General features: G+C 31.4%; 1 protein-coding gene across 1 annotated transcript in view; it reads left to right on the top strand.

The window, feature by feature from the left end:
• NaCP60E (Na channel protein 60E) overlaps positions 1-21,339 on the top strand; it is a gene marked incomplete at its 5' end in the record, with an annotated part of 101,600 nt that extends 80,261 nt beyond the window's left edge. Inside the window, 8 exon segments of the mRNA XM_067049393.1 lie at positions 7,059-7,192; positions 7,275-7,468; positions 11,531-11,733; positions 15,720-15,992; positions 16,070-16,289; positions 17,755-17,894; positions 18,740-18,985; positions 19,207-21,339. Coding sequence (XP_066905494.1) covers positions 7,059-7,192; positions 7,275-7,468; positions 11,531-11,733; positions 15,720-15,992; positions 16,070-16,289; positions 17,755-17,894; positions 18,740-18,985; positions 19,207-19,441 — 1,645 coding nt within the window.
• Positions 21,340-27,373: the final 6,034 nt, after the last annotated feature.

Raw genomic sequence — 27,373 nt, 5'->3', positions numbered from 1 at the left:
TTTCACAACAATCCATACGCTAATACCACAGTGGTCAAAGAATAAACAGAGAGAGATAACTAGCTAGAACCTCAGTAGCGGCCATGACACTTGATACTATATTATGGGTTTTTTTTTTTTTCACATCCCCTTTATTCATAAAATAGTTACAAAATATAAACATATGTACAATACAGTATATATATATATATATATACAATTTGTTGATTTTTGCCCTTTTACTAGAGCTGTGCTCCATTCTAAGGGGTGGCTCGACATAATACAAATTTTTTTTGAAATTCCACTGTTCAATTTGAAAATATGTGATGTGCTGGGGCGCACTTCTATTTTTTGACTTTTCACTAAACCTAAAAACACTAAAACTACAAAACTAAAACTGAAAATTGTGTCACTGTCACTTTTGCTGGGTTAAAGTTGTGATGGTCTCGGGTGTAAATCCTGCCATCGGACTGGTGGAGGTGCTGGTGTCAGGGCCTGGAAGAGTGGATTGGTCAAAAATCGGAGGGAGTCAAAGAACGTGACGTGCCTCCGACTAATGAACTCTGGCACTGAGGGCAGTTCTAGGAGTTGATGCAGTTCCGGGGACTTCTTCCACGATGTTGTGCGGACCATCCTCCGCAGCATGGTGTCCTGGAAACGCTGGAGGTGTCGCTGCGTGGCTTCGGAGAGGTAGGTGAAGAGTGGTGACCCGTAGAGGAGCGCCGGCCTTAGAATACTTTAGTATATCTGCAGTTTAAGCCGCAGAGAGAGCGTTGGTGATGTGAGGAGTTGGTTGAGTCTGTAAGACCGCCTTCTTACAGTTTTAGTTTTCTGGTAGATGTGGGTGGAGAATTTAAGATGACGGTCCAGCTTCACTCTTAGGTAGACTATCGAGTTTGAAGGGGAGATAATCGTACTGTCCAGCTTGAGTGATTTCTGGAGAGTCGATCTTTTGTGCTGTTGGTGAGCGAACACGACGCAGTCTGTCTTAGCTGGGTTCATAGAGATATTGAGACTGCCCAGTCGTCGGGCAATTTTCTTACAGACTGCTCCGGCGCGCTCTAGTGCATGTTTTGGGTTCATACTGCTGCTGTAGATGGCGATGTCGTCGGCATAGGCGGCAACTGTAGCCTTTCTGTAGTTTTCACCACGACATCAGCTGTATAGATGGAAAACAGCACTGGCGATAGGACTGCTCCCTGTGGCACTCCGCATGCCAATGGGATGGAACGGGAAAACTCATCTCTAACCCGTACAGATATGGTCCTGATGTCCAGGAACGATGCAATCACACCGTATAGTTGCTCTGGGCATTCGAGGTCTATGAGCTTACGACATAAAATGCCGTGAGACACAGAATCGAATGCCTTTTTACAATCGATGGATATCATAGCTGTAGCATGGTTCCTATTGAAGCTGGAGTTCACTTCATGCTGGAGCTTCATCAGATGGTGTTCCGTGCTCATGTGTGCCTGAAAGCCGGTCTGCTCGTAAGGGATAACGGAGTGTTCATCACAGAATTCCCGAAGATAATTCAGGATGATCTTTTCGTAAACCTTAGGTTATAGGCCTGTAATGGTCGGAGTCAAATCCTGTCCTCTTCGGCTTGAATAGTGGAAACAAGATGCCATGTTTCCATTTGTCTGGAAAGTACCTCAACCTCAAGCACGAATTGTTCAGGTTGGTGAGCTCTGCGATTCCCTTCCTCGGTAGTTGTTTCAACAGGACTGTCTGTATCCCATCTTGACCAGGGGCCCGGTTTCCATGGCATCGTCTCAAGATGGCGTTCAGTCTTCTAGGTAAGACAAACATATAGTTGTTCTCACGGGCCATGGTTGGGATTGAGAGCGATGCCCCAGTCCTTGCTTCAATATCCTGCTGATAATGCTCAGCCAACGACTCGGCCTGCTCTGCGGGGCTCATGAGGCGGTTTCTGTCACGCAGGCGAACGGCTGAAGTCTTCTTGGTTGCTGCCTTGGTGAGCTTCCAGAACTTCCGGTAGTCACCATGCGTGGACCTCAGGCGATCATGCCATATCGCAGTCTTCCACTGACGTAGGAGATTTTTGATGTGGGTGGTAATCGCGTTAAGGGTCTTCTTCACAGCCGGATCTCTCGAGCGGTAGTGCCGGTTCTTCAAATTCCGCCTGCTGAGTATGAGTGCCATGATGTGAGGCGGGGGTTCCATAAGGTGTGGGGTCTTGGGTGGTAGGTGGGGATCGTTTGACGCGCAGACTCCATGACACTCTCCGTGAAGTGTTCAATATAGTTGTCCACTTCCTCCACAGTGCGCAGTGTTGGTACATCTTTCAATCTATGGTAGACCTCCTCCTTGAACTGGCTCCAGTCTGCCTCCTGGTAGTTGAACTTCTCGGACGTCGGCTCAGAGGTGTTACCGTGTACTTCATAGATCACGGGGCGGTGATCCGATGAGGTGAAATCAGCTACGGAGCAACCTGTGATACGGTGTGGCTGCCTTGTCAGCAGGAGGTCTATTGTGGATTGAAAGGCTGTACCAAAATGGCGGAAAGTATGAGTTCCTGGATGAACTACCGTGAAGGCAGTTTTTACCACTTGTCTTCCCGCCAGGTTCGCTGATGTGTTGTGCCATAGAGTGTGTCTGGCGTTGAGATCTCCCACCAGCCAGTGGTTCGTCCTTGCCCCACAGGTGTCTAAGAGCTGCCGCAGTTCCGGTACTGACCCTCTAGGACGCCGGTAGATTCCCGTGATGTAGGTCGGCTGGTGCATCAGTACTTGGACGGTGATATGACTTATCCGGGCGTCCTGGATGTTCAGAGGTGGCGGGATCTTCTTCCACCGGATGCCATGGCGGGCAGCTATGAGGACACCACCGTGTGGGTCGTGGAGGTCATCATTGGCTACGTGGTATCCCCTGATATATGGTGGTCGCCCCTGTATTCTGGTGTCGGCGAGGACGTCGACCAAGGGGACCGTGCTTTGCCACCTTCCAGGTCTTGGGGGAGGGGTTATTTCTCGGAATAGGGGATTGGCACAGGCTTTCAGCCCAAAGAATTTGATGTGCCTACGGCCTATGAATTCCGGCACAGAAGGGAGTTGGAGCTCCTCTCTGATAACACTATTCCTGGCCCTTTGGAGTGCGGTTCCTCTGACTATTCGCCAAAGGAGGGAATTCTGGAAGCTCTGCAGTTGGGTTAACGTGGTCCGGAAGAGGTGCCGCATGAGTGGTGGGCCATGGAGAAGAGTCGGACGTATGACGGCCTTGTAGATTTGCAGCTTGAGGCGGAGTGAGGTCTGCTGTGAGGTAAGCAGGTGATTCTATATGACTTCTGGCGTGCTAGCTTAAGCCTCTTCCTGGCGTGATTAGAGAAGGTGAGGTGCCTGTCAAGAGTCACGCCGAGGTAGAGGATGCTAGTAGAGAGTTTCCGACCCTCACCATCCACAACGAACTGCTGGGGTAGTCTGCATTTCTTATCCTTCTGGAAGGACATGACAACGGCATCCGTCTTCGACGGATTAACCTTGATCCCGTCCTTCTTCAGAGCAGATACTATGGTGGCAGAGGCAGTCTGTGCATGGAGTAGGGCCAGGTCGGCTCTCACGCTCGAAGCGTAAACACCGATGTCGTCGGCATAGGCTGCTACCATCGGTGTTTACGCTTCGAGCGTGAAAGCCGACCTGGCCCTACTCCATGGACAGACTGCCTCTGCCACCATAGTAGCTGCTCTGAAGAAGGACGGGAGCACTGAACTAGCACTTAACTACCGAGTTGCGAACCGTAGCGGGAGCACGGTAGCAAGAGCACTGTTCACAATTTATGACCGACGGGGACTTCTATTGTACGAGCACTAGTTCTAGGTTTATTAATAGTCTATTTGATCACTCACCACACTAAAATTACGTTGTAATTGTTTAACTCCGTATAAAGTAATTGTTTACCGGTTTTCACAGCAATACATACGCTAATACCACAGTGGTCAAAGAATAAACAGAGAGAGATAACTAGCTAGAACCTCAGTAGCGGCCATGACACTTGATTATGGGGATTAAGAGCCACTTATTTATAGGCCTAGTCCATGTGGCTGTGACCGAGAAGCGGTCGGTACATGTCCACTTGAGATAGTTTCGTGCATTGTTTTAGTATCGTTTATTAATCATTCTGTTGACATGGTTAAGTGTTATGTACAGAAATTATTAATATATAAAAATGACAATATGTCTTTTACAAAATGAAGTAATATGTAAATTTGAGAGCTTCGGTGAGGCTCGAGGTGCAGCGCTCTGGTGAGTGTGGCTAAAACACTTGCTCCCTCTCGCTACAGGACTATAAGGACGACAAAGAAGTGCGAATGATTTGTTGTTCTAAGATTTCATATATTTTTCTTTTTTACTTCTCTCTGTAATATTTGTGGATATTAATAGTTTTTAGTATATACTATAATTTTATCTTTTGTTAAAATTTTATGTTTCACGTGAGTACTCACTGCTAAAGGAGTGCCTTCAATAGAAGATAGATCTTGATATTGTTTTATTACATTTTTGATTTCTTTTTTTTTCCTGTTGATTCAAATGATTTGTACGGAAGAGGTCGATTATTTATGAGAAGTTTGATTTTTTTTTTTAGCATCTAATAAATTCACATTATGGAGTTCATTGAATTCTAAATTTTCATGGAATCTACAAAGAATGGGTTCTTTATGTTTTGTTTTTTTTGTTTTATTTTTTTAAGTTTATCCAATTTATTTTTGATTGAGCAATTAGCTTCATTATTTTTTATAGATATAAGATCTTTATAGAATGAAAATAAAATTATTAAATTAGGTGTGAGGAAAGATACGTTCTTCATAGGAAATATTTTTAACAGGAATTTTGATGAACGTTCCTTAATTATTATTCATTGTATACCTATATTCCAATTGAGGGGGTTTATTATCGTAATAAATTGGGAGATTTCAAAGAAACGGTAATTAGTAATTCTCTAACAAATCAATTTCAACCCTAACAACTTACGTTGATCGTTTTCCTAATAAAAAGTCAAGTTTTTCAGGAAAATCAAATATTCAGAACTTAGGGAAGGTTTTGATTATTGGAAATAACTTTGATGAATTTAGGTAGGTGTTAAATTTTTTGTAATGAAGAACTATGAGCACTAGTTAGTAGAAAAGGTCCATTAATTATATTATCATCATAATATTTATTTGCAACACATGTTGATAAAAGAGATTAAGTAGCTGCGATATCAATGAGAAATTTTAGATTGGATTTTTGTTTCATAATGAAAGGAAGAACACTGAGTCAAATTGATATCAGTGCAGGAAATATTATTCAAGTCCAAGGCTTTTGGGCTTGGGCTGGATCCAAAACATTATTTTGAAAATTTGGATCTGCAGAATTATTTCAAAAGTTTTTATCCACAAAATTGTTTCAAAAATTTTAATCTACAAAAATTTGGATCTGCAAAATTATCTTGAAAATCATAGTAATTCCCTTCGAATTGTAAAGTTTCTTTGTATTGCTCAGAAAAGGGTATGGTAGGTTTATTAGGAGAATCTTGTTCCCCTTTTATTTGTAATTTAGAATCTAACTGGTCTGAATTTAAGATATGAATTTTTCTATTTCAAGATTAATACTTCTACAAACCTGAGTATCAAATAAATTTATATTTTACATTCTGATTATTTCTTAGATTAATATTTGTACTCATTGGGGTTTGTTGATAAGATTGTTGAGCCCTATATTGATTTGTGTTACAATTTGTTAATGGTTGGGATATGAATTGATTTAAATTATAATTAGTAGATTGTTGGGGCCTGAACTGATTTGGATTGTAATTTGTGGACTGTTGGGGCCTGAATTGATTTGAATTATAATTGTATTAATGTGGTCTAGGCGTTAAATAATTTTATTAATCAGAATATATCATACGATTTGTTGTGAATTTTTATGGTGCAGTTTCTGAAATTTATTGTGGACTATTGAATTCTGAGAATCTACTGTAAATTGAAGTTCATTAGTTTACATATTTATGGCTTGATTTAAATCTATCAGATTTTTAGTTCTACAATATTTTATAGATGCAAGAAAAAGTAAAATAAATAAGTGAAAATAAAATAATAAATTAATTACTCAAATTTTAATCTTTAGCTCTCTATATTGCCGATTGAAGATTTTCTACCACATCTTCCAACACGTATGGTTTTACTTTTTAAGAAATTGGTGGGCACCTCTCCATAATACATCTCTTTTCATTAACTTGTAGACTTTCTTGCGTATTAGCTATCAACTTTTCATTGTCTGAGCTAAGACAGGCATTCAGTTCCAGTTTACCACTCTCAGAGTTCTCCTTTTGCATACCTGCCATATTTCAACCAATCATAATACAACAGTTGATCAATTTTATTTAGAAAAACAAACATTTATATCTATTTACCTATAAAAACAAAATAAAATGATTTATCTCTAGTTTTTATTAAAAAACAACTATCAGGAAAAAAAAGAAAGGAATACACCCTCTTGAAACAATTTAGAGTTGTTGAAGGTTTTAAGGTAAAAATGGAGTGCTTCAACAGAGCTGAATTTGCTGATTTACACAGATCTTATCCGAAAAGTAAAATATCTCTCACGACTGCTATCTTAATTTTATTTATTTACTTTTACTTTTTTTGTATGAATTTCCATTCAGATTACATTTACTCTTACTTGTTAAAATGCTAAGAAGTTTGTTGTTTATATTGTTCTCAGTCTCCCTCTGTCATATTTGATAAATCTAAATACGCCTTTTAGATACATTGCTGTAGCACACCTTATTGATTCAGAAAATTTGTTAGATGTACTAAATAATATGTGATACGAAGTCAAAGTGAGGAGTGAGGATGCAGTTTATATATTTTCAAAAAAGAAATTTTGAGAAATAATGGCAAATAATTATTACAAATAATCCCTTTGTTATTGTTACTTTAGTTTTCCTTTCTAAGCGTGAATTACTGGGTGAACTGTATGCTTAGAAAAAAAAACTGTGTGTTTTTGTCCCCATTTTAAACTATCATCACTTCCTCATGTTTTTGTATCTATTCCATTTGTAGCTAATTTAATTTCTTATAGGTTTGAAGTAGCAATTTTTGCTCTAATATTTTTAAATATGTTGACAATGGGCATAGAGCATTATAATCAACATCATGCAGTATTCTTTGTTCTGGAAGTGAGCAATGCTTTCTTCACAACAGTTTTCGGTCTTGGTAGGTGAGAATTAAAATGTATTTATTGTTATTTTATGAATGTAATGTTTTTACAGAAATAGATACATACTATTATTTTCAGAGGCAATAGTAAAAATTATTGGCTTACGATATCACTATTTTACTGTGCCATGGAATTTATTTGATTTTGTTCTGGTCCTCGCCTCCATCCTTGGGATACTAATGGAAGATATTATGATCGATTTTCCAATATCTCCTACACTGTTGAGAGTAGTACGGGTTTTTCGAATAGGAAGGATACTACGATTAATAAAGGTATAATAATAACTTTGATTGTATTATAAATTTGATTTTCATAGTGCATTAATTTTGAAACAATAATTGTTATGGTGAAGTTTTCTCAAGAATTAATAAGAGCTCAAATTAACACATTTATATCAGGTTGTAGGTGGATTGTTTAAATTTAAATTTTTATTTCGGGTTGGATACCATTAGACAGGGCTATTAATAAAAATCATTCTATAAAACATTATGATAAGTTATATTGTATTAATAATTTCAATTATAACAATTTTAGTAGTATCCTGATGATGAACATTTGTTCTAATAAGTGACTTCCATATTATGGACAAAGTATTTGAAGGTATGAGATAGATTTTATAATGTTGGAGGACAAATATATTATTATATAATTGAGTTTTACACTATTTACAAATGATCATTCAATTTCTGTCAGTATCTGTCCAAAACTTAAAAGTTAGAATTTGCAAAACTATTATCCTTCTCTCTGTTCTTTACGGATGTAAAATGTGTCCTCTAACACTAAGGGAAGAAGATCTCCTTAAGGTTTTTGAAAATAAACTATCATGCAAAATATTAGGACTGAAAAAGGACGAGTTAACTAGAGAATTGGGAAGGCTATACAATGCTGAATTGAGGAAAATGCACTTGGTAAATATAATTCAGGTTATACTATTGCAGTGAATAAGATGTAGATAAGAATGTGGGACTTAGTAACGAATGGATCCCTAAAATGTTAATAAATTCTAAACTGACAGGTAAACGTCCAAGGGGTAGATCAAAACGTATTTGGTATGATAACGTTAAGACTGATTCAGTAGACTTGGGTTTAGAGGGATGTCACTGAACAGATGTATGTAGAGAATGAATGGTAGTATCAGCATCAAACCTTTGTGTTGGTCAAGCCTTTATTATTACTATGTAACTAATAACAAAGATATGAATAAAACTGTATAAAGGTGTCCAACCTGAATTAAAAACATATTTTTTATACATCTACACATCTATATATCTACATAAGTTTTATGATCAATAAAATACTATAATTACAAAAACTTTATTTTACAACTATTTGATTTTTACTGAGTTAGGTTGAATAGGATTGGATATCAATATCATTGTGGGCATTGCAATATAATAAAAATACATTTACTGTTATCAATTATTGTAGTCTAAACCTCAGTTTAATTTAAACTCTCCTTTTCTCCACACAGTCTTTGTGAATCAACTTATACATATTAAAATATTTATTGTTTCTCTGTCAATTCACCTCAAATTGTTTGAACTGTATACACAAAGGATACACATATCCTTTGTGTATCCAAAGGATACAGGATCTATTTATATAGATCTCCATACGAGTAGCTATTTTGATTAGGAATTGAGGAACACAGGGCATCATGAAAGTATGTTGTTAATGTCATTTAGTGGAGAATTCTACTATCCTTGGTAATCATGTTCAAACCGTATTACAAGTTCATATACATATAAACTTGTCTATGTACTGTCTACATATTTTCTTTGGTTGTTAATATTTTTTAATAATTGATAATACTGATTTTTCTTTTTCTTTGAAATAAAAATAATAATAACCGTGTGTTACATTATGCGTTTCTTCCTCATTTAATTCCAAATAGATAGACTTTGTTTAACATACATTGAGTTAATGAATGAACCGATATAAATATTAAGAATCGATTGAATTAATTTGTTGGATCAACCTTCAATATATTTTAGTTTTAATAAATAGAATATGGTCTGGGTGCGGCCAAGTAAACTATTTTAATTGAGCCAACGTTTTGCTCCATCTTGTAGGGCTTCGTCTTATTTGATCGCACCCGAACCATATTCTATATATTAATACATATGGTCAATCAGTGATCTTCCAGTATTTTAATTTTACTAATATTAGGTTTATTTTAACAATTAAAACTCAAAATGCACCTGACTACAAGTTTTTATTGTTTTTAAAGTAGCACTAACATACAAATAAAACTAAAATGCATACAAATTACATCAATTTTTCCTTAATAAAGTTCTATCTTTTAAACATTTTATAATTTTAAATATTTAGCTTCATTGCTATTTGATTCCAGGAATATTTGGAAGATAGAAAAAAACATATTTTATTGTACAAGAATTGTAATTTCTTTAATAATAGAAATTACAAACAACTTAAATAAGAAAACATAAATCCAATTTAAAATAAAAATTAGAAAATATTAAATTTTTAGAAAAGTCATTAAACAGTTGTTTTTAGTTTTCCATTCTAAATCCTATATCTGTTGAGTTGGCTTCTTTCCTGTCTTTTCTGAATGAATTTCCACTTCACAAATTGGATTAAGTTGTATAAATTAATTTAGTTTAAAAATAATTAGTTTTTAAGACCATAGTCACTATTCATGATTTTTTTCATCCCTGCAAAGTTCACTTTTACTTGCAAAGTTACTAAGCTCAATTTTTAATAGATATCATGATTTGACAATACAACCTTTTTTAATTTTTTTATCACTTTATTACACTTTTACATTAAAAAGTATTAATTATATTTTGAGTCTTTTAAAACTTAATCCACTTCATACACATAAAATATTAAGTTTTATAAAGACTAAATGTTGATATAATTTCTATTAACAAATGAATTCATTCTACCATATTGTGATTTATTATAGACACCAATGTTCTGGTGTCTTTGAGAAAACTTTATCTCAAAATAGCATTAATTCAAATATAAAACTTTTTGATCCAAAATAAAAAAATGTTTATATGACATACAATTGTTCAAATAAATGTTATTTATCAATATAACAAATTAAAATGCTTATTAATACATCTAATAACAATTTTCATTTCAAAGAAATTATTTATAAACCATAATTATTCTTAATTTAAAATTATGACATGAACTACATTTTAAATACAAAACATACACACCCTCACTTATCACCAAAATAATAATATTTTCTTAAATGATCAAAATAATTGATATTGACTTATTTTTTCACAATATTAATATTTTATTGTCCAATTTCCAACGTCCTTTTACTGTACATTGCAACAGTTAACATTTTTTTATTTTATTTTACTATAGACGTAAAATATCACTACAATATATATATTGTAATTGCAGCATATATGTATTGCCCCCCCCCTACATGCAGTATTAGCTTATGCCTAATAGTAATTAGCAGTATTAGTGCCCCTTGTGGCCTATACAGTAAGAAAGAGTCTCTAGCTTGTATGGCATTAAGAAAACGTGAAAAGAGCGCCATTTTTTTTTATTCAGACAAATTATCTTTATTCTTCTCCTGAATTCAAGTTTTGATGCGAGAGTAACTCAAGGAAGTGGTTCCCTTACTAGGAACGAGAGCTGGGAGAGGAAGATAAGGGGAGAGAAGATGCCGACTTCATCCACATAAATGCCCACCTAAGTGAGTTCACTCTATTTTTATTATAATCCACTGTAACCGGATCTTGGTGCACATTGACACATCAATATTACCATCATTGCTGGCCCAATTCAAAAGTATAAATTTAACCTAATCCACCCATGTTTCTTTTTAACTGAAAGCTAGGCATTACTTCACTTCAGAAAAAAAAATGGCGCTCTTCTCACCTTTTCTTTATGCCACACAAGCTAGAGACTCTTTCTTACTGTAATGGCCACAAGGGGCACTAATACTGCTAATTGCTATTAGGCATATGCTTATACTGCAGGGGACCATCTTCTGTTCACATCTTTCATTTCTTAAGTAAAACAAGTATATATGTAGATGCCAATGCTGCCATGGGACCCCCCTCCTGTGAGTGGACTTTTTTCATTGAATGAAAGAATTGACCCTCCACCATGGTTAGAATGGGTTGGTCACCTCTAGATATTAATAATTTAACATTGAGAAGTATTATCATTATTTTCTTTATTTTTTTATTGGCTTAGAGAAGGATAAATTTTACTTCACTCCGGTAAAATTTTTAATGTATGAATCTTTAATCTAATAAGTGATTTTATTGCTTCATTGAAATGTGGGTTGTTTACATTGAAACAATCTATTTTCTAATTATTTATCTAATTTTTAGGCAGCCAAAGGAATAAGAAAACTTTTATTTGCTCTTGTAGTCAGCTTGCCAGCATTATTTAATATTGGGGCTCTTTTAGCTTTAATAACATTTATTTATGCAATTATTGGTATGTCATTATTTGGACATGTTAAACATCAAAGGGCTCTTGATGATATGGTTAACTTTGAAACCTTTGGTAGAAGTATGCAGTTATTATTCAGGTATGTTGTATTCATCTGTTTTATTATTTTTTATTTATTACAACGGTTGTCATCAGATTATAATTTTAATTTTTACATTAATCAGCAAACAAAACAAAATGGTAGAGAAGTATTTATTAACTAATATGTTAACCTACAACTATAGGGGTATTCATGATCTTTAGTTTAACATGTTAAAGTGTGTTAAATGGGAAAACTCATGTTAAATGGAAAAAAATTTCCTTCTTTTGCCGTGGTAAAACGAAATAACATGTAACATGGCTGAGAGTCTGTTACTTGGTCTGTTAAATGGAGAATGACGTCACTCGATAGACCAGTTGAGCTCGCCACCATTTTTGTTTGTTGTGTCAGGTTAGTTCTTTCATGTTTGTGCTAGTTATTATTCCATACCCCTGTTTTAAAATCACAATGGATAATTTTAATGATACAACAGAGAAAAAAAACAGAAGAGGTATTAGCATATCGCCTTGTGTTGGATAGGGAGCGATTTGAATTTGAAAAGGAACGGATTGCGGAGGAGCTGAATCTTCGTAAAATCAAAATACAAAAAAAAATCATTTAAGACCTCAGCAGCCTCTCTCTCCCTCAAATAGATATAAGCTTTTTATTTTTGTTCATGATTGATTTCATGTCAAATCAACACATTCCAAATACTTTTTTACCTCATTATCTCATAATCTAATAAAATTTGATACCAAAGTAGTTTCCATAAAGCTTACTGGCACCTAAGAGGAACATCCAAGTTTTATTAAATTAGGTTCACCAGTTTTGAAATGATAGCTCTATAGTTTTCTAAATTTTTAATGGCTAGATTTTTAAATACAAATAGCTCCACTCATGATTAAGGTAGAAACATGGGACGAGTGACATTTTGTAGCTATTTAAATTAACTTTTACCTGACATGTAACATGCTATATATGCTTGTTAGAAAATTTTTCCAAGAAATTACTGAAAATAAGTGATTTTATTCTTAAACAATACATAAGGTTTGAAGATAGGAGGATAATGGATTCATTATTACAATAAATACTAAAAACGTGGGTTGTAGACATCATGACAACTTTTATTAGATATCATTTTTCTTAGAACATAATAATTTTATTCAAACATGCACAATAAAATATTGAAAATTAGTAATAACCTAAACTCAAAAACATTCAATACAGTTGTCAATTAGCAGAACTTCATTCTCCTCCTCACAAGTTTGAAGATCAATAAGACACTCATAAGCTAAACTTTTACACAAATTCCACTTTTCACTCACTCTAGGCATGTTGTAATAAATTGTTTAAATCCAAACTCAAATTTAAATCAAATTCGAATCAAACAATAACATGAGGCTCTGGAAGGAAAGGTTATAAACATAAAGGCTTAAAAAACAAGTTGCTGAGAAAATCCGCTAGGGGCTCTTAAGCATTTAACGTTTAACATGACTTCAAACAGGGCTGTTCACAATCCTATACTTACAACATTTAATATGGCAAAACATTTTACATTTAACACAACATCATGAATGTAGACTCTGTAAATCCAAGACAGCTACAGACAACTATAGGGGTAATCATTATCTTTAGTTTAACATGTTAAAGCGTGTTAAATGGAAAAACTCATGTTAAATGGGAAAAAATTACCTTCTTTTGCCGTGGTAAAACGAAATAACACGTAACATGGCTGAGAGTCTGTTACTTGGTCTGTTAAATGGAGAATGACGTCACACAATAGACCAGTTGAGCTCGCCACCATTTTTGTTTGTTGTGTCAGGTTAGTTCTTTCGTTTTTGTGCTAGTTATTATTTCATACCCCTGTTATTAAATCACAATGGATAATTTAAAAAAACAGAAGAGGTATTAGCAGATCGCCTTGTGTTGGATAGGGAGCGATTTGAATTTGAAAAGGAAAGGATTGCGGAGGAGCTGAATCTTCGTAAAATCAAAATACAAAAAAAAATTGAATTAAAAATATTAAAACTAGAGCTTTTAAAGAAGTCCGATTGACAAAAGGTTATAAACATAAAGGCTTATAAAACAAGTTGCTGAGAAAATCCGCTAGGGGTTCTTATGCATTTAATGTTTAACATGACTTCAAATAGGGCTGCTCACAATCCCATAGTTATAACATTTAACATGGTAAAACATTTTACATTTAACACAACATCATGAATACCCCTTATAGACTCTCATATATCCACCCTGACAATAAACCATGATAAAAGCATGCAGGCCCATTCTGGTTGTCCTGGAAAATATTACACCATGATGAATTGGGACTTGATTATCTTGATCATGCCTATCTCTGTTCCTCTCCTCTATCTACCAAAAAGAGTTTGGAATCAGTGAAAGTTCCAAACTAGACTAATTTTTTTATAATAGAACAAAATTATAACATTTTTGTTCTCAATTAATTTTTAACATGAAAGTAATACAGGCTCACATTCATTAGAAAAAAGGAATTAAAATATCTCTAGATTAATCTCTATTGATAGTTTATACTTTAAGAAATAAATAAAGATTTAACCATCAAAATAGGAATAAAATACTAGTAACATAAAATGGCTTCTTTTACCATTTCTCCCACTATTCCCCTCAATTAAGTTTTGACTTGAAAGAAGTGCAGACTTTCATTTAAAAAAAAAAAAAAAAAAAAAAGGGGGGGAATCAAAATATCTCACAACAAATGCCCATTATTACTTTATTGTTTAAGAAATTGATAAAGATTTAACCATTATTGGAATATCAAATCTTGTAACATTATTATGGCACCAGATGCCTATAAGATAATTGTTCAGAAAGTTGTGGGTAATTGGATATGTCTCGGACAACAATTAATTGACTATGGAAAACAATTAATTTTGGAAAACCTTGGTATTTCGATTGATTTTTCTTTTTTACACTAATCGTTTATAGGTGTTTCATAATTTATACACATTTAATCTAGTCTGTACACTCTCTGGATATAAGGGTATATATGTAACAATGATGAAATTAACTTATAAAAATTATAAACATACTAACCAGAAACACAACTATACCAAATAGTAAAATAATGGATACAGCTATAATTAATTATTTGTAAAACAGTTGATACAGGTAACTGATTATATTTTAATGATTTAAAAATTTTAATTTTATATAGGTAACTTTTTGCCTTAAATTTTTAAATGATTCATATTGTGAGGTTTCCTCAGCTCCTCCCTTAAGTAAAACGTCTGTAACAAATTTGTACTAATCTCTCATGACCAACAGGTATACATTATATGAGTAAAATATATTTTACACTATGTTATATGCAATCACACTTATCAGTAAATAACATTTTTTATGCAATTCTTCTATTCACCATCTTCAGTAAGAAATTATTAGTTTGTTGACTGTATTTGGTTATAATTTGTTTAAGGAAATTAATGGGATAAATTTAACTAATGTTCCAGATTTTGTAGTTAGTGTGCATTCAGTACTATTGTCCTATTTAAAATTATGCTTAGCACGATAAAATTTTGTTTTTGTGTAACTATAATGCTAATCTTAACATACTATGATGCTTCTTGGTGTTTTGAAAGCCTTGCTAGAAAAAGATACATTTTGATATATAGAAAAATATTGTGACTAAGTGAAAACTGACATTATCTGCTAAAAATAGAATATTTTTTGTTTTTCTACTGATAGGAAAAAATTCTATCATAAATAATGTAAATAAAAGATAAAAAATACTAATTGACCTTTGAAAAGTTTTGCATAGTAAAGCCTAAATTTACTGTACAAGTATATTTCTATCATTGACCAGTTTTCTCCTATCAATAGTAGATTTATAATCAATTTTGATCTTTGTCTTTCATAAAAGAGGCAGTCATAAATTATATGTTACAAAGTTTTTTCTTACTCATCTTGAGAACCATTATTATTAAGTATATTGATTTATTTTTTGTTTAACTATTCACTTTTCTTTTCTTTATTTGGTTAAAATTATTTTAACTGTTGCAAATTTCTAGACTAATGACATCTGCAGGCTGGAATGATGTATTAGAATCTCTTATGGTTCAACCTCCTGACTGTGATTTATACTTTAATAATCAACCTAATGGCAACTGTGGCCATCCCTTACTAGCCATTACGTATTTCACAAGTTTTATTATTATAAGTTATATGATTGTAATTAACATGTATATTGCTATTATTTTGGAAAATTTTAACCAAGCACATCAAGAAGAAGAAATTGGAATTGTCGAAGATGATTTAGAAATGTTCTACATAAGATGGTCAAAGTAAGAATGAATATTTAACAATTTTTAGTACTCTTAAAGATCGTAAAACTCAATCATTGATTGTTACCTTTTTATAGATTTGATCCCCATGCTACACAATTCATTCGGTTCAGCCAGCTCTCAGAATTTATTGCCAGTTTGGATCCACCGCTTGGTATACCTAAACCTAATACAGTTGCTTTAGTTAGTTTCAACCTTCCTATTGCTCGAGGAAATAAGATACACTGTTTAGATATTCTTCATGCTTTGGTCAAACATGTATTAGGCCATGTTGAAGAAACAGAGGAATTTAAAAAAGTAAGTAGCAACATTAAGTAAAAATGTAATATGTAGCTCATGCATTTTTTGGCCTTTGTGAACGAGGTTTAAAGAAATATTCATGACGTTTAATAATTAATTATTCATACAAAGGTGAATCACAGATATACATCATATTGTCGCATTCACAAAAGTCGGAGGCACGGCTCTGGTCTTGGATCCGACAGTAAGATTTGAGGGTAATGACCTCGAATAGGAAGGTGGAGTGGAAAGGGAAAAAAATGAAATATATGAAAAATGCATCCCTTCCTTAAGGAAAAATTCTGCGAGACCTTCGGAAAGAGAGAGTTCACCATGAGAGGCCTCTGGATTGGATCTCGCGGAACAATACCAGATAGAACAAGGAGCTTCTTAGAAGGCCTAGGTGTTAGCATCGGGGATATTGCAATCTTGGCGGCAAATATTATTTTGGACTCCCATATGGGTTCATACCATCACCTTCATGAAAATTAGCTATAGATTATTCATTATTTTTTATATTTATTTATTTTAGTAGGTGGACCTGTCGATTTGTGTGTTTTAACTTATTTATTCATTAAATTATTTTATTTTTATTATTATTATTATTATTTATTTATCTTTTTTGACTTATGTATCCAATCAAGTATTTCTTTTAACCAATTTGTTATTATATTTTCCTTTAAATTTATGTATTAGTTTTGTTTTGGTAAAATGTATTTATTTGTTTGTTTTACTGTAAACTGATCTACTGCTGTGACTAGTATTTCTCTGGTTTGATTTCACATCGCCGTCTAATGGTGAATTTGTTTAGCAGGTCACTGGGGAGGATCTGAGAGGGAGAGGGGAATTCAGGAGAGTGAATTTGTTGATAAAATTAAACAAAAATTTTGAAATAGAAGGGACAAGAAAGGGAAAGAAAAAAAGGAATAAATTGAAATATTTGTATTTAGTGTGTAGAATTGATTGTAAAAGAAAACTGTGAGAAAGAAGAAAAAAAAAGTTTATATCATGTAAAAATATGTAATTTATATATGTCCGATCACGGATTGATTAGTGTGCTGTGTAATGTAGCAACCCAATGTATTTGGGCAGCATGAGTGAATAAAGCATTTTCTCTCTCCTATGGCATCCTAATCATGTTATGTCACCTAAATAGACTATATATCATGAATAAAAAATTTCACAAGCTCAATAATGATTTTAATTGTATCAAAATTATGACATCTAACTACATACTTCTATACCTAGGTTTGTTTCTTCCTTAAGATTAATATAGGAAGTTCTAATTTAGACCTTCAGTATTGAAGTAAGCCTATTATTTCAAAAATATTTGTTGTTATAAAATTTCATTATTAATTATTTTAAATTACTTTATTTTGAAGTTTAATGATTTATAAAATTCCAACCGTTTTGGAAATATTTTATTAAATACTAGTAAAAATATATTTTATCATTTTTTTTTTTAATTCTTTCTCATTTTCAGTTACAAGATCAAATGGATATAAAGTTTAAAAAACAATTTCCTACCCGCAAAGAATTGGAAATTGTATCATCTACTCGAATGTGGAAACGACAAGATCGTGCTGCTAGAATCATTCAAAGAGCTTACAGGAATTACAGACTGTAAGTAACATAAATTAATGGAATACTGCTACAGCATTGTTAAACCCACCTCAACTTGACTATGTCTTTTTGTTGGAAAGCTTTAAAAGAACAAAACAGCTAGCTGGTTCGGATATAAACATTTCTTTGGTTAATCCAACATTTGAAACCTTAAACTAAAACAACAAAAGATGAATAAAACAATGAATAAAAGGTCTTTTAGACAAAATAAAATTAACTAAATAGATTATGACAACAAAAGGAAACTAACTTACAAAAAACAATAGATATATAAAATAAATACTGGTCGATGAAAGGTTGATCCACTCTGATAGGTCAGAGGAAGATATTTTGCTTGTCATAAAGTATGTAGATAGCTCTGTAGCTAAAATAAAATAAAAATGGGTTAGACAGTAGTTTCACATATAAATCCTCTTGCCTAATCTAAATTTGAATAATTCTAAAAAAAAAAAAAAAATATATTTCTCTTAGTCTCTGTGATGGTTTGGATCATTCAAATCTTATCAGGTCCCAACAGGAACCTTTTCATTAACTACTATAATTGCATAGTTTCCAAAGTGAGTTGTTTTATTAGGTTGTTTTCCAGATGTCTCTTAACCCTATGCCTTTATCCAGGCTTAGGGATAACAATGTTTATTTCAAATTAATTTTCATTAAAATAAAGGTGAATAATTTTAAATAAATAACAGCATAGAAATGTAAACACAAACATTTTAATAGTTAATTAAATACTTTTATCATTATTTCATTTCTAAATAGTGTGATAAGAATTTCTAAAACCATAATATAACATAAATTAATTTAATTTTATTAAATTATTTATCTAAGAAAGATTTTTTATCCAGTGAAAAAAAAAATGCATCCTTGCAAGATGGGGAAGATGGAACTACACAAACATCATCACCGGGTGGTTGGCAGGGAAGACTGTCAGCTTTTTTACATGTCCATCGTGGTTCAAGAGCTTCATCAAGAAAGTCATCCCGAGCTAGTGATGCAAGTGATATTTCAGATCTTGGGACAACATGGCTTAATCTTCCATTACTTCTGCTTTCTGGAACACAACCCAATGGAAATGAGGAAACAATGTCTAGGTTATTTAAAAAAACATTATTATATTGAACAAATTGATAATTTGATATTAATTACAAAGAAAAATTAGTTTATTAAACCATTATATTTAGTTCAATATAAGAATTACCATTTAAATATGATGTAGGAATATGCATGTAAGTTAGTCTGTGTGAATGTATTGCTTTTTCATAACTATGCATGTGTTTTAAAAACCAACAATTTATTATTAATCTTATTTCAGAAATGACTTGGGAGCTGTTTCAAATGAATGTCCTTCTGAGATTCCTAAGTTACAATGTTCACTAGACCTACCTGAGAATGGTGTTTGTATAACCGTTACAGAACCATCTCCTGACAGTGGTCAACCACTTGCTGCCCAAAACAGGCGAGCTGCATTTCGAAGAAGCAGTGAACTGCCTAGAGTTGTTCAAGCTCTTGTTCATCGGGAATCAGAGGAGTATGATGTAGATAGCTGATCATTAGCCAAATTCTGTTTTTATAGAATTTGGTGATAATAAACATTAGTTATTGTGTTTATATATTAATTTGTATATATGTAAACTGTATATTATGTAAAAATACAATCATAGTTTTATCTGTAAATAACTATAATTTAATATCTCTTATTTAAGTATTTTGATATTGTTAATACATACATATTCTGTTACTAATTTGTTATTGAAACAGTCATAATGCAATTCCACTTATTCCTGATTTTGCTCCTACATTTTGCCAAAAATGTAATGTAATTGATAATTATTGTAGTTTATGTAAATATAGAAATTTAGTAATTTTTAGATATGAACCGAAATTAAGTTCATGCATGTTTGCATTTTGGACAGTTGCTGGTAGTGAATATGACAAATTAAAGTCTGTGTGGATATTTGGCGAAAAAGGGCAAAACGTTTAAATAGATGTTGGGTGCTCGAGTCTCGGTATATTTTTTAAGGTATTCCAGAAACCAGCACAAGGTTTGAAAAAAAAAAGTTACTATGTAAATATTAATGTTAAATGAGGTATAATATTTAGAGTTCTCTATATAAAGTTTCATAATCAGAATCCTTTATTTAGATATTTACTAAATTTTTATAGTGTTCAAAAAGACTGCTAAATTGTTTTTGTTGGTTTTTAGCTCTGCTTAATCCTTATTATCAAACACTACAGTTCTTTCATTTGATAGTTTTAATTTATGAGGTACATTTGTGGAAAATTAAAGAATTTATTAAAAATATGATGAGCAACATAAGGGTTAAGTAATACTCCTGTTAATGTGCTACTGAAAGTTGTATTTTGTTAGACCTTTTCCTTTTAAGGTATATGATGACATCTGAAACAGCATGTTTATCTCTCAGATCTAATTTACTGCATACTATAATAAACATATTTTAAAAATTAACCATGAGTTTATAAGTATTTCTGGTTTTATTTCATTAGGTTTATGTACAGTTAGTTATTCTCAAAATACAAATGAGTTAAATGTTAAAATATTTCAAGAGCAAGATTTATTCATATTTGTTAGATAAGTGCAGAATGGTTACTTTAATCAGTTATATTATTAGAAAGAAGATGTCTATTTAAGTACCATGCTTCAAAGAATATATATATTTAATGAGATAATTATGTGCCTGAACATTAAAAGGGTCCACCAACAAACTAAAATTCACCATCCCTACCTCTTCTTGAGTTTTTGCTACAAATATCTACCAATACAAGAAGAATTTCTGGTATTATATTTGCTCTGATAACTATCAGAGGATATTTAACCTTTTTTTCATTAATTGCAAAAGTTCCAAAAGTATTAGTTTGGTAATTAGTCCATTAAGTTCACAGGCGCTCTATTTTTTTTTTTTTTAATATTTGAAGTTATCACTATTCGGTTTAAAAAGAAATTTATGAGTAATTTGAATCAATATTCTTCAATCTTTTGATTATAACCATTAAAATAAAATATAAAACATATTTTTTTATTAATAAATGTGAATCGTGTACAATAAACAATTGTAAAATGTACAATAAACATTTGTTTAGTTTATACAAACTTCATTTTGACTTGTTAGTTCCCTTTCCAAAAAGTATAATACTTTTCATACTTTACCTTTTAATGCATTCTCATCAGATTTTCAATGGCAGACAGCCATTCTTCCATTAACCATCAAAGTAATAATTAGCTGCTTAAATTAATTAAATTTAACCATATTTAAGAAAGCAGCTCAGATTTCTTATCCATTAACTATATGAAGAATTCAAACTTTTACAAATTACAATCCATAATTTTACTATTGTTATGATATTATGCTAATAGTGCTTAAAGCAAAATATGAATAAAAATACTTAATAATATTTTGATTTCAGGACATTGTACCGAGAGATTTGCTTTTCATTACACTTCTTTTTTATCTACTACTTGTTTTTTTCTAAGTTGAATATTGACAGTTACAAAAATGAAAAAAAGAAAAACTTTTTTCTTCCAATTTATTTTCCATTTAAAAATCTATTGTAATAAACAATTGTAATGGTGTATTTGATATATATTACATTTATTTGATTTTGAGATTATGTAGTGAATAATTTTAGCAAAAAATTATTATTTTTTCACAGGTTAATAGTATTTCTATGTAATTGTTTTTCTTCATAATAATATTATTACTACTATTTTTCTTCTTCAGTATATTCTTAATAATTTCTCTCTGATTAATGCATTAAAACTTCATGAAAGTATTAGTTTAAATAATAACTATGAGACTGTTGCTCATTATATTGGTTGCATAACCACTTTTTTTATGTTATTTGTACACGTGTGTGTGTGTATGTGTTTTTGTGTATCAACACAAAAAAATTATTTAGTATAATGAAAATATATAACTGGTTTTGATTGGCAATAGTTTTAACTTTTTTTTTAAGAATTAGGTTACCAAATTAAAGAAACTAATCATAAGTAATATATAAATCTGATAATTTTTTATGTTACTATTTCTGAAAAGTCTTCCCAATTTATTTAGTTCAAACTTTAAATTATAGTATTCGATGATCATGTTTTTCCATTCATTTATACAAATATGACTCAATGATCTAAGAAACATAAATTTAGATGTCTTTGGAATAAAATAGTATGTATTTAAGCAATGAATTTAAATTATACAATTTTTTTGTGGAAGAATTAACAGTGGTTACTAAAAATTAACATCTCCAATCCAAATCAATGTATAGAATACATAGAAAAGTGGTAAAATTAATTATTGTATAGAAACTATAGAGATAGTGGTTAGCACCATATTTCCTGTAGAATTGTTTATACTCACTAAATAATATTGTATTTGTTTTGAGTATCATATACAATTTAAATAAGAATTATATTAAATAGTTAGATAGATTCCTTCTTTGTGAATTTTTTTTTATTTTATTTTTGAAACAATGAATAAATAGTATTAATAAAAATTTCAAATTAGTCTAGTTAGTAAATTTTTACAAGTATGATTTATTATTTTCTTAACTAAACTGTTAAGTAATCTAGTTCTGTTTTCTGAAGCTAAACTCATGGATAAAACAACATAAGTTTTTTTTTTAAAACAATTCATCTTATTATGGGTAATATGTGATGATATTTATTGGAGGTTTTCAAAATGTGTTTAATCTGAAACGAACAATGTTTTAATCAGTTATTAGTATTGATTAAACAGAATTAGTGTAGCTTTGTTATCAGTAAATCATGTCATTATCTAATACCATATACCTATAGTTCGAAATTATATCCACAGACAAAATAGCCTACATATAAATATATTTTTAATTCAAAATTTTCCATTCCTTTTCAACAAAAACAATATTTAACACTTCTGTTATCAGAAAGAATCTCCTCAGCTATCTATTTTCTCAAAACAATAGCAATTGGCAAATCTGAAAACAATCATCCACCATGGACTCTCCAACGTTCTAAAACAATTTTAGACCTGTCCAAATACTCTAAAATTAATACTGAACCAGCTGAATATAAAGCCCACTTTTCTCGTCTTCTTCAAAATATGCCAAAATCCTTTATAATTTACAAAGATAGATCAAAATCACACCAATCATCAGCATCATCCTTTGTAACGAATGACTTAATGTACAAAATTAAACTCTACAAACAATGAAACATATGCACTGCCGAACTCAATGCAATAGCAGCAGCACTTCACTTCTATTTGTCTTGGAACCACAACAATAGAACAATAATTACACTCATTAAGTTCATTAAAAGGTTTAGATAGTATGTATCCATAGCATCCGTAAATTTCCTGTATACATTTTTACTTAAACACTCTACAAAATATAGGTGTGTTAGTTACATTTATATGGGTTCCAAGTCATGTAGGAATTGCAGGGAATGAACTGGCCGATCACGCTGCAAGAGAAGCACTAGCGCTTCCGGGATGGGGTAAAGCAATTTTAATTCCATAAGAAATGAGTAAACCCCTCAAAAAGGAAATCAAAGATAGATGGCTATCTTTATCGAATGAAAGCCCAAGGAATAAAATAAAAATTATTAAAAAGGACGTCAAGCCCTGGGGTACCTCCAGCCACAAATGTAGAGAGGAGGTGGTACTGACCAGACTAAGAATAGGTCACACAAGGCTCACCCACTTCTATCTTATTTCAAAAGAAATGCCTCCAAGCTGCCAGTATTCTAACCACAATTTAATAATTAGCCATATTTTCCAAGCACGCTCATTTCACATCACACCTCAATAGCTAGGATTAAACCCGGATATTTCAAAAACCCTCAGAGACGATGATAAAACAATAATATTAGTATATAGGAAGATAGTCAGGGTTGCGGTCAAAGAAGAAACAAAAATAGTTTACAACTATTTATTTTCCGACGTTTTGCCCCACTTTGTAGGGCTTCATCAAGGCTAAAAAGATACAAAATGAAACAATGATAAGATACAATGATAAGAATAAAAATACAAAGATAAGATACAACGATAAGAATAAAAATACAAAGATAAGATACAATGATAAGAATAAAAATAAGTAACAATGGCAAGAGTAAAACTTTTTTATAAAAATACATAAAATATACAGTTAAAAAATACAGGAGATGTACATAAAACAAAAACAATACAGGGAAGGAAAAAAAAAATAGAGATTAAATAAACGTCATGAAAAAATAATAATTATACATAAATAAGTAATAATAAAGATATAAAATGATAATAAATGAGCAAAGAACAAGCCAAGACAACCTACCTGTTCAAAGCAAATGGGTGAAAAGGAGGCAACAATGAAGCAGAAGCGTGGAGGAGTGGGGAGTTGGCTCCCCCCACCAGCCGTTCAACGGTTATATTTCAATAAATGTCGCTAGTGATAAAGATATGACGAAAAATGATAAAAGAAAGATACAGAAATATGATAATAATAATAAATATAATAATTTTAAATTTAGGAATAACTAAGTAAAATTAGAATGACACATAATGACACACTAATGATACTGAATAATAGTAATAGTAAAGATAACAGGAGTAACATGAAAAACAAAGTGAAATAAGGTAATTTAAAAATCGGAAGTGAAAGTTTACAAAATAAAATAAAAATATATATAAAAGTACAAGGTGAGATATAGAAAGAAGTACATAAAAAGATTAAAAATAAATAATAAAGTATAGAAATAAGTGAAAAAAACATGATGGAGTGTTAACAATATAGGTGATGACAATAATAAGTAAATAAGTTAAAAGAAACATGAGAAATACCAGTTTACCAAAAACAAGACAAAGTAAATGTGGTAAGATTAAAAAGATAATAAAACATAGATGAATAAATATAAGTAAATGCAGTGATGGATAATATATGTGATAAAGAGATAACAAACAGGAGAAAAAAACAAAAGTATAATAGAAAAATGTTTGGTGATGATAATAAAATGAGCGTAAAATTATTTAGTCTTAATTAAGTTTAATATATGGCTGTATGTATGCGAGATACAGTTTTTATCGATTTTGTGGTTAACTGGAAGAGGTTCAAGATGTATATAAATGGATTCTGAGATGAGTCTCTTTTGGTAATTTGGAACAGTGGGTAAAATAGTGGTATGGTCAAAATCAAAAGCATGATTAAGTGTAAGGGCATGTTCTGAAAGTTTGGAAGTGGATAAGTTGTGGGAAGTTATAGATAATTTATGTTGAGAGATACGTGATCTGAGGTGGTTTTTAGTTTCGCCTATATATGAAGAATTACAGTTGGGGGAGGAGCAAGGAATCCGGTATACAACGTTAGAGCGGTATTGGAGTGGAATAGGATCCTTGGTATTAGTAAAAAAGTAAGATAGTTTATTTTGAGATTTGAGTCCAAGACGTAGTGAAGGAATTGTTGATTTTAAGAATTTTTGTATGTTGTCAGTGAGAGAGGGGACATATGGAAGGGATTTATAAATCGAGAGTGTGGATGGTGAATGTAGAGAGTTTGGGGAAGGAGAAGTAGGTGTAGAACGTTTGATGTAAGAGTTTAAAAGTTCGTTTATGATGTGAAGTGGAAAATCATTTGAAAGCAAGATAGTCTTAATACGGTGAATGTTAGTGTTGTGGTATTGGGGATCGGATAAGGAAAGGCAACGGTGTATGAGATTTTTGGCAATATTAATTTTTAGATGGTGGGGGTGCTGAGAAAAATAGTTAAGTAGCCTACCGGAGTAAGTGGGTTTGTTATACCAGTCAGTGGACAAGGAGCCGTCATTATTCTTATTCTGGGCAAGAAAGGGGAGAGAAGAGTTAGTTTCAATTTCAATGGTGAAATGAAGGCGAGGGTGGTAAGAGTTAAAAGAAGAAATGAGGGATTTTTTCAGGATTTAGAATGAGAAAAAGGTTGTCTACATATTTTTATAGACATGATAAATAAAATGTCGTTATGGAATAAAGGGATGACAGAATCAAGGAGATCATTGAGCACAATGTTAGAGAGATCGGGGGCAAGAGAGTTTCCCATGGCGAGACCTGGTGTTTGGTGAAAGAACTTTCCTTGAAAAGTTAGGTATCCGGATTTGCAACATAGTTCAAGTGATTCAAGATATGAGGTTAAGTATACACATATACAATAATATTAGTATTTCAGTTTTCTAAATTAAAAGATTTACTGACACAAATATAACATCGGTTAAAAGTTTTTAATTATTTTAGGCATTGCAATTTTTTTAGATAATTTATTATCTTAGGAAGGAATTAAAAGTTTAAGACAAAAATAACCTTTAATTAAGTGTTCAGTGTAAACAAACATAGTTAGCATTTTGACTGAAAAAATGACCTTATATAATTAATTTGTAAGTTTCAGCTATTTTTAATCATGTTAAAAAAAAAGGTATGGGAGAATATTGAACTGTTTATTTCAAAATATGTATTATACAAAGTTGAATATTTTAAAAATAGAATTATACGATATTTTTATTATCATTTAAAACCAAATTTTTACTTATGAGTTTTATTTACTTAACAATTACAAACAAATCTTATATAGTTTTATCTGATTATTTTTAAATGGGTATTTAAAAAGATCATTATTTGAGAAATGTCAAATCCAAGTTTGAATGTTGTGATTTTTTTGGTGTTTACTTAGTTTAAGGTTGTATTTTTATTGTAAAGTATACATTTTATTTATTAGAATTTTCATTCTGAAATAGTATATGGAGTCAATGTTAACAAAATTTAGCTTATGAATATAAGAATTATACAGGAAGTATGATGCATACTACTATTACCTTAAATACAGTTTATGTATTATTTTATTGTACTTAGTGTTTTTATGATTAATCTCATGTTTAACATGAGTAAATACAATACTTAACTTTTTTTTTATGTTTTTATACTAGTTGTGAGAAAAGAGGTATTTCGGATCATGAAAGAACTATAAATGTTATCAACTATCAAGGTATGTTATATACAAATACTATGATAGCAGTTTTATCGAGTTTATTCATGATTTATAAATGAAAAACTAACAATTTATTTTTATTTAGTGTTATTATTAATGGCCACTAAGGGGCTGATAGGTATATTTTCCTAGTAAAAAGATTTTGAAAAATAATAATTTACTACTGATTTTTTCATAACCAATTTTTGTATGAATGAATTAATATTTAGAGTTCTATATATATTTTGACTAGAAAATATTTTTTTTTTTTTCGAAATCAATTTTTGTTTCAGGATATTTATGTAATTTACTTTAATATATCATAATTATTTATTATTAAGTGTTATTGTAAATTATGTACCTTTTTAATAATGAAATTTAAGGGATTTTAAGTTTTTTATAGGAAAATTAAATGTATTGAGTGTTAAATTAGTAAATCTATACTCATTACCTAAGGGAAATAATTTTCAAAACATTTCTATCTAAAATTTTTGAATAAGCACTGAGCAATATTTAACGAATTATTT

Source organism: Halyomorpha halys, unplaced genomic scaffold, assembly GCF_000696795.3.
Source record: "Halyomorpha halys isolate HHAL.00 unplaced genomic scaffold, Hhal_1.1 Scaffold1889.1, whole genome shotgun sequence".
In the NCBI taxonomy this organism is placed as follows: Eukaryota; Metazoa; Arthropoda; class Insecta; order Hemiptera; family Pentatomidae; genus Halyomorpha; species Halyomorpha halys.
Note: the sequence above shows the minus strand (reverse complement) of the source record. Positions and strands in the feature narration are given on the sequence as shown.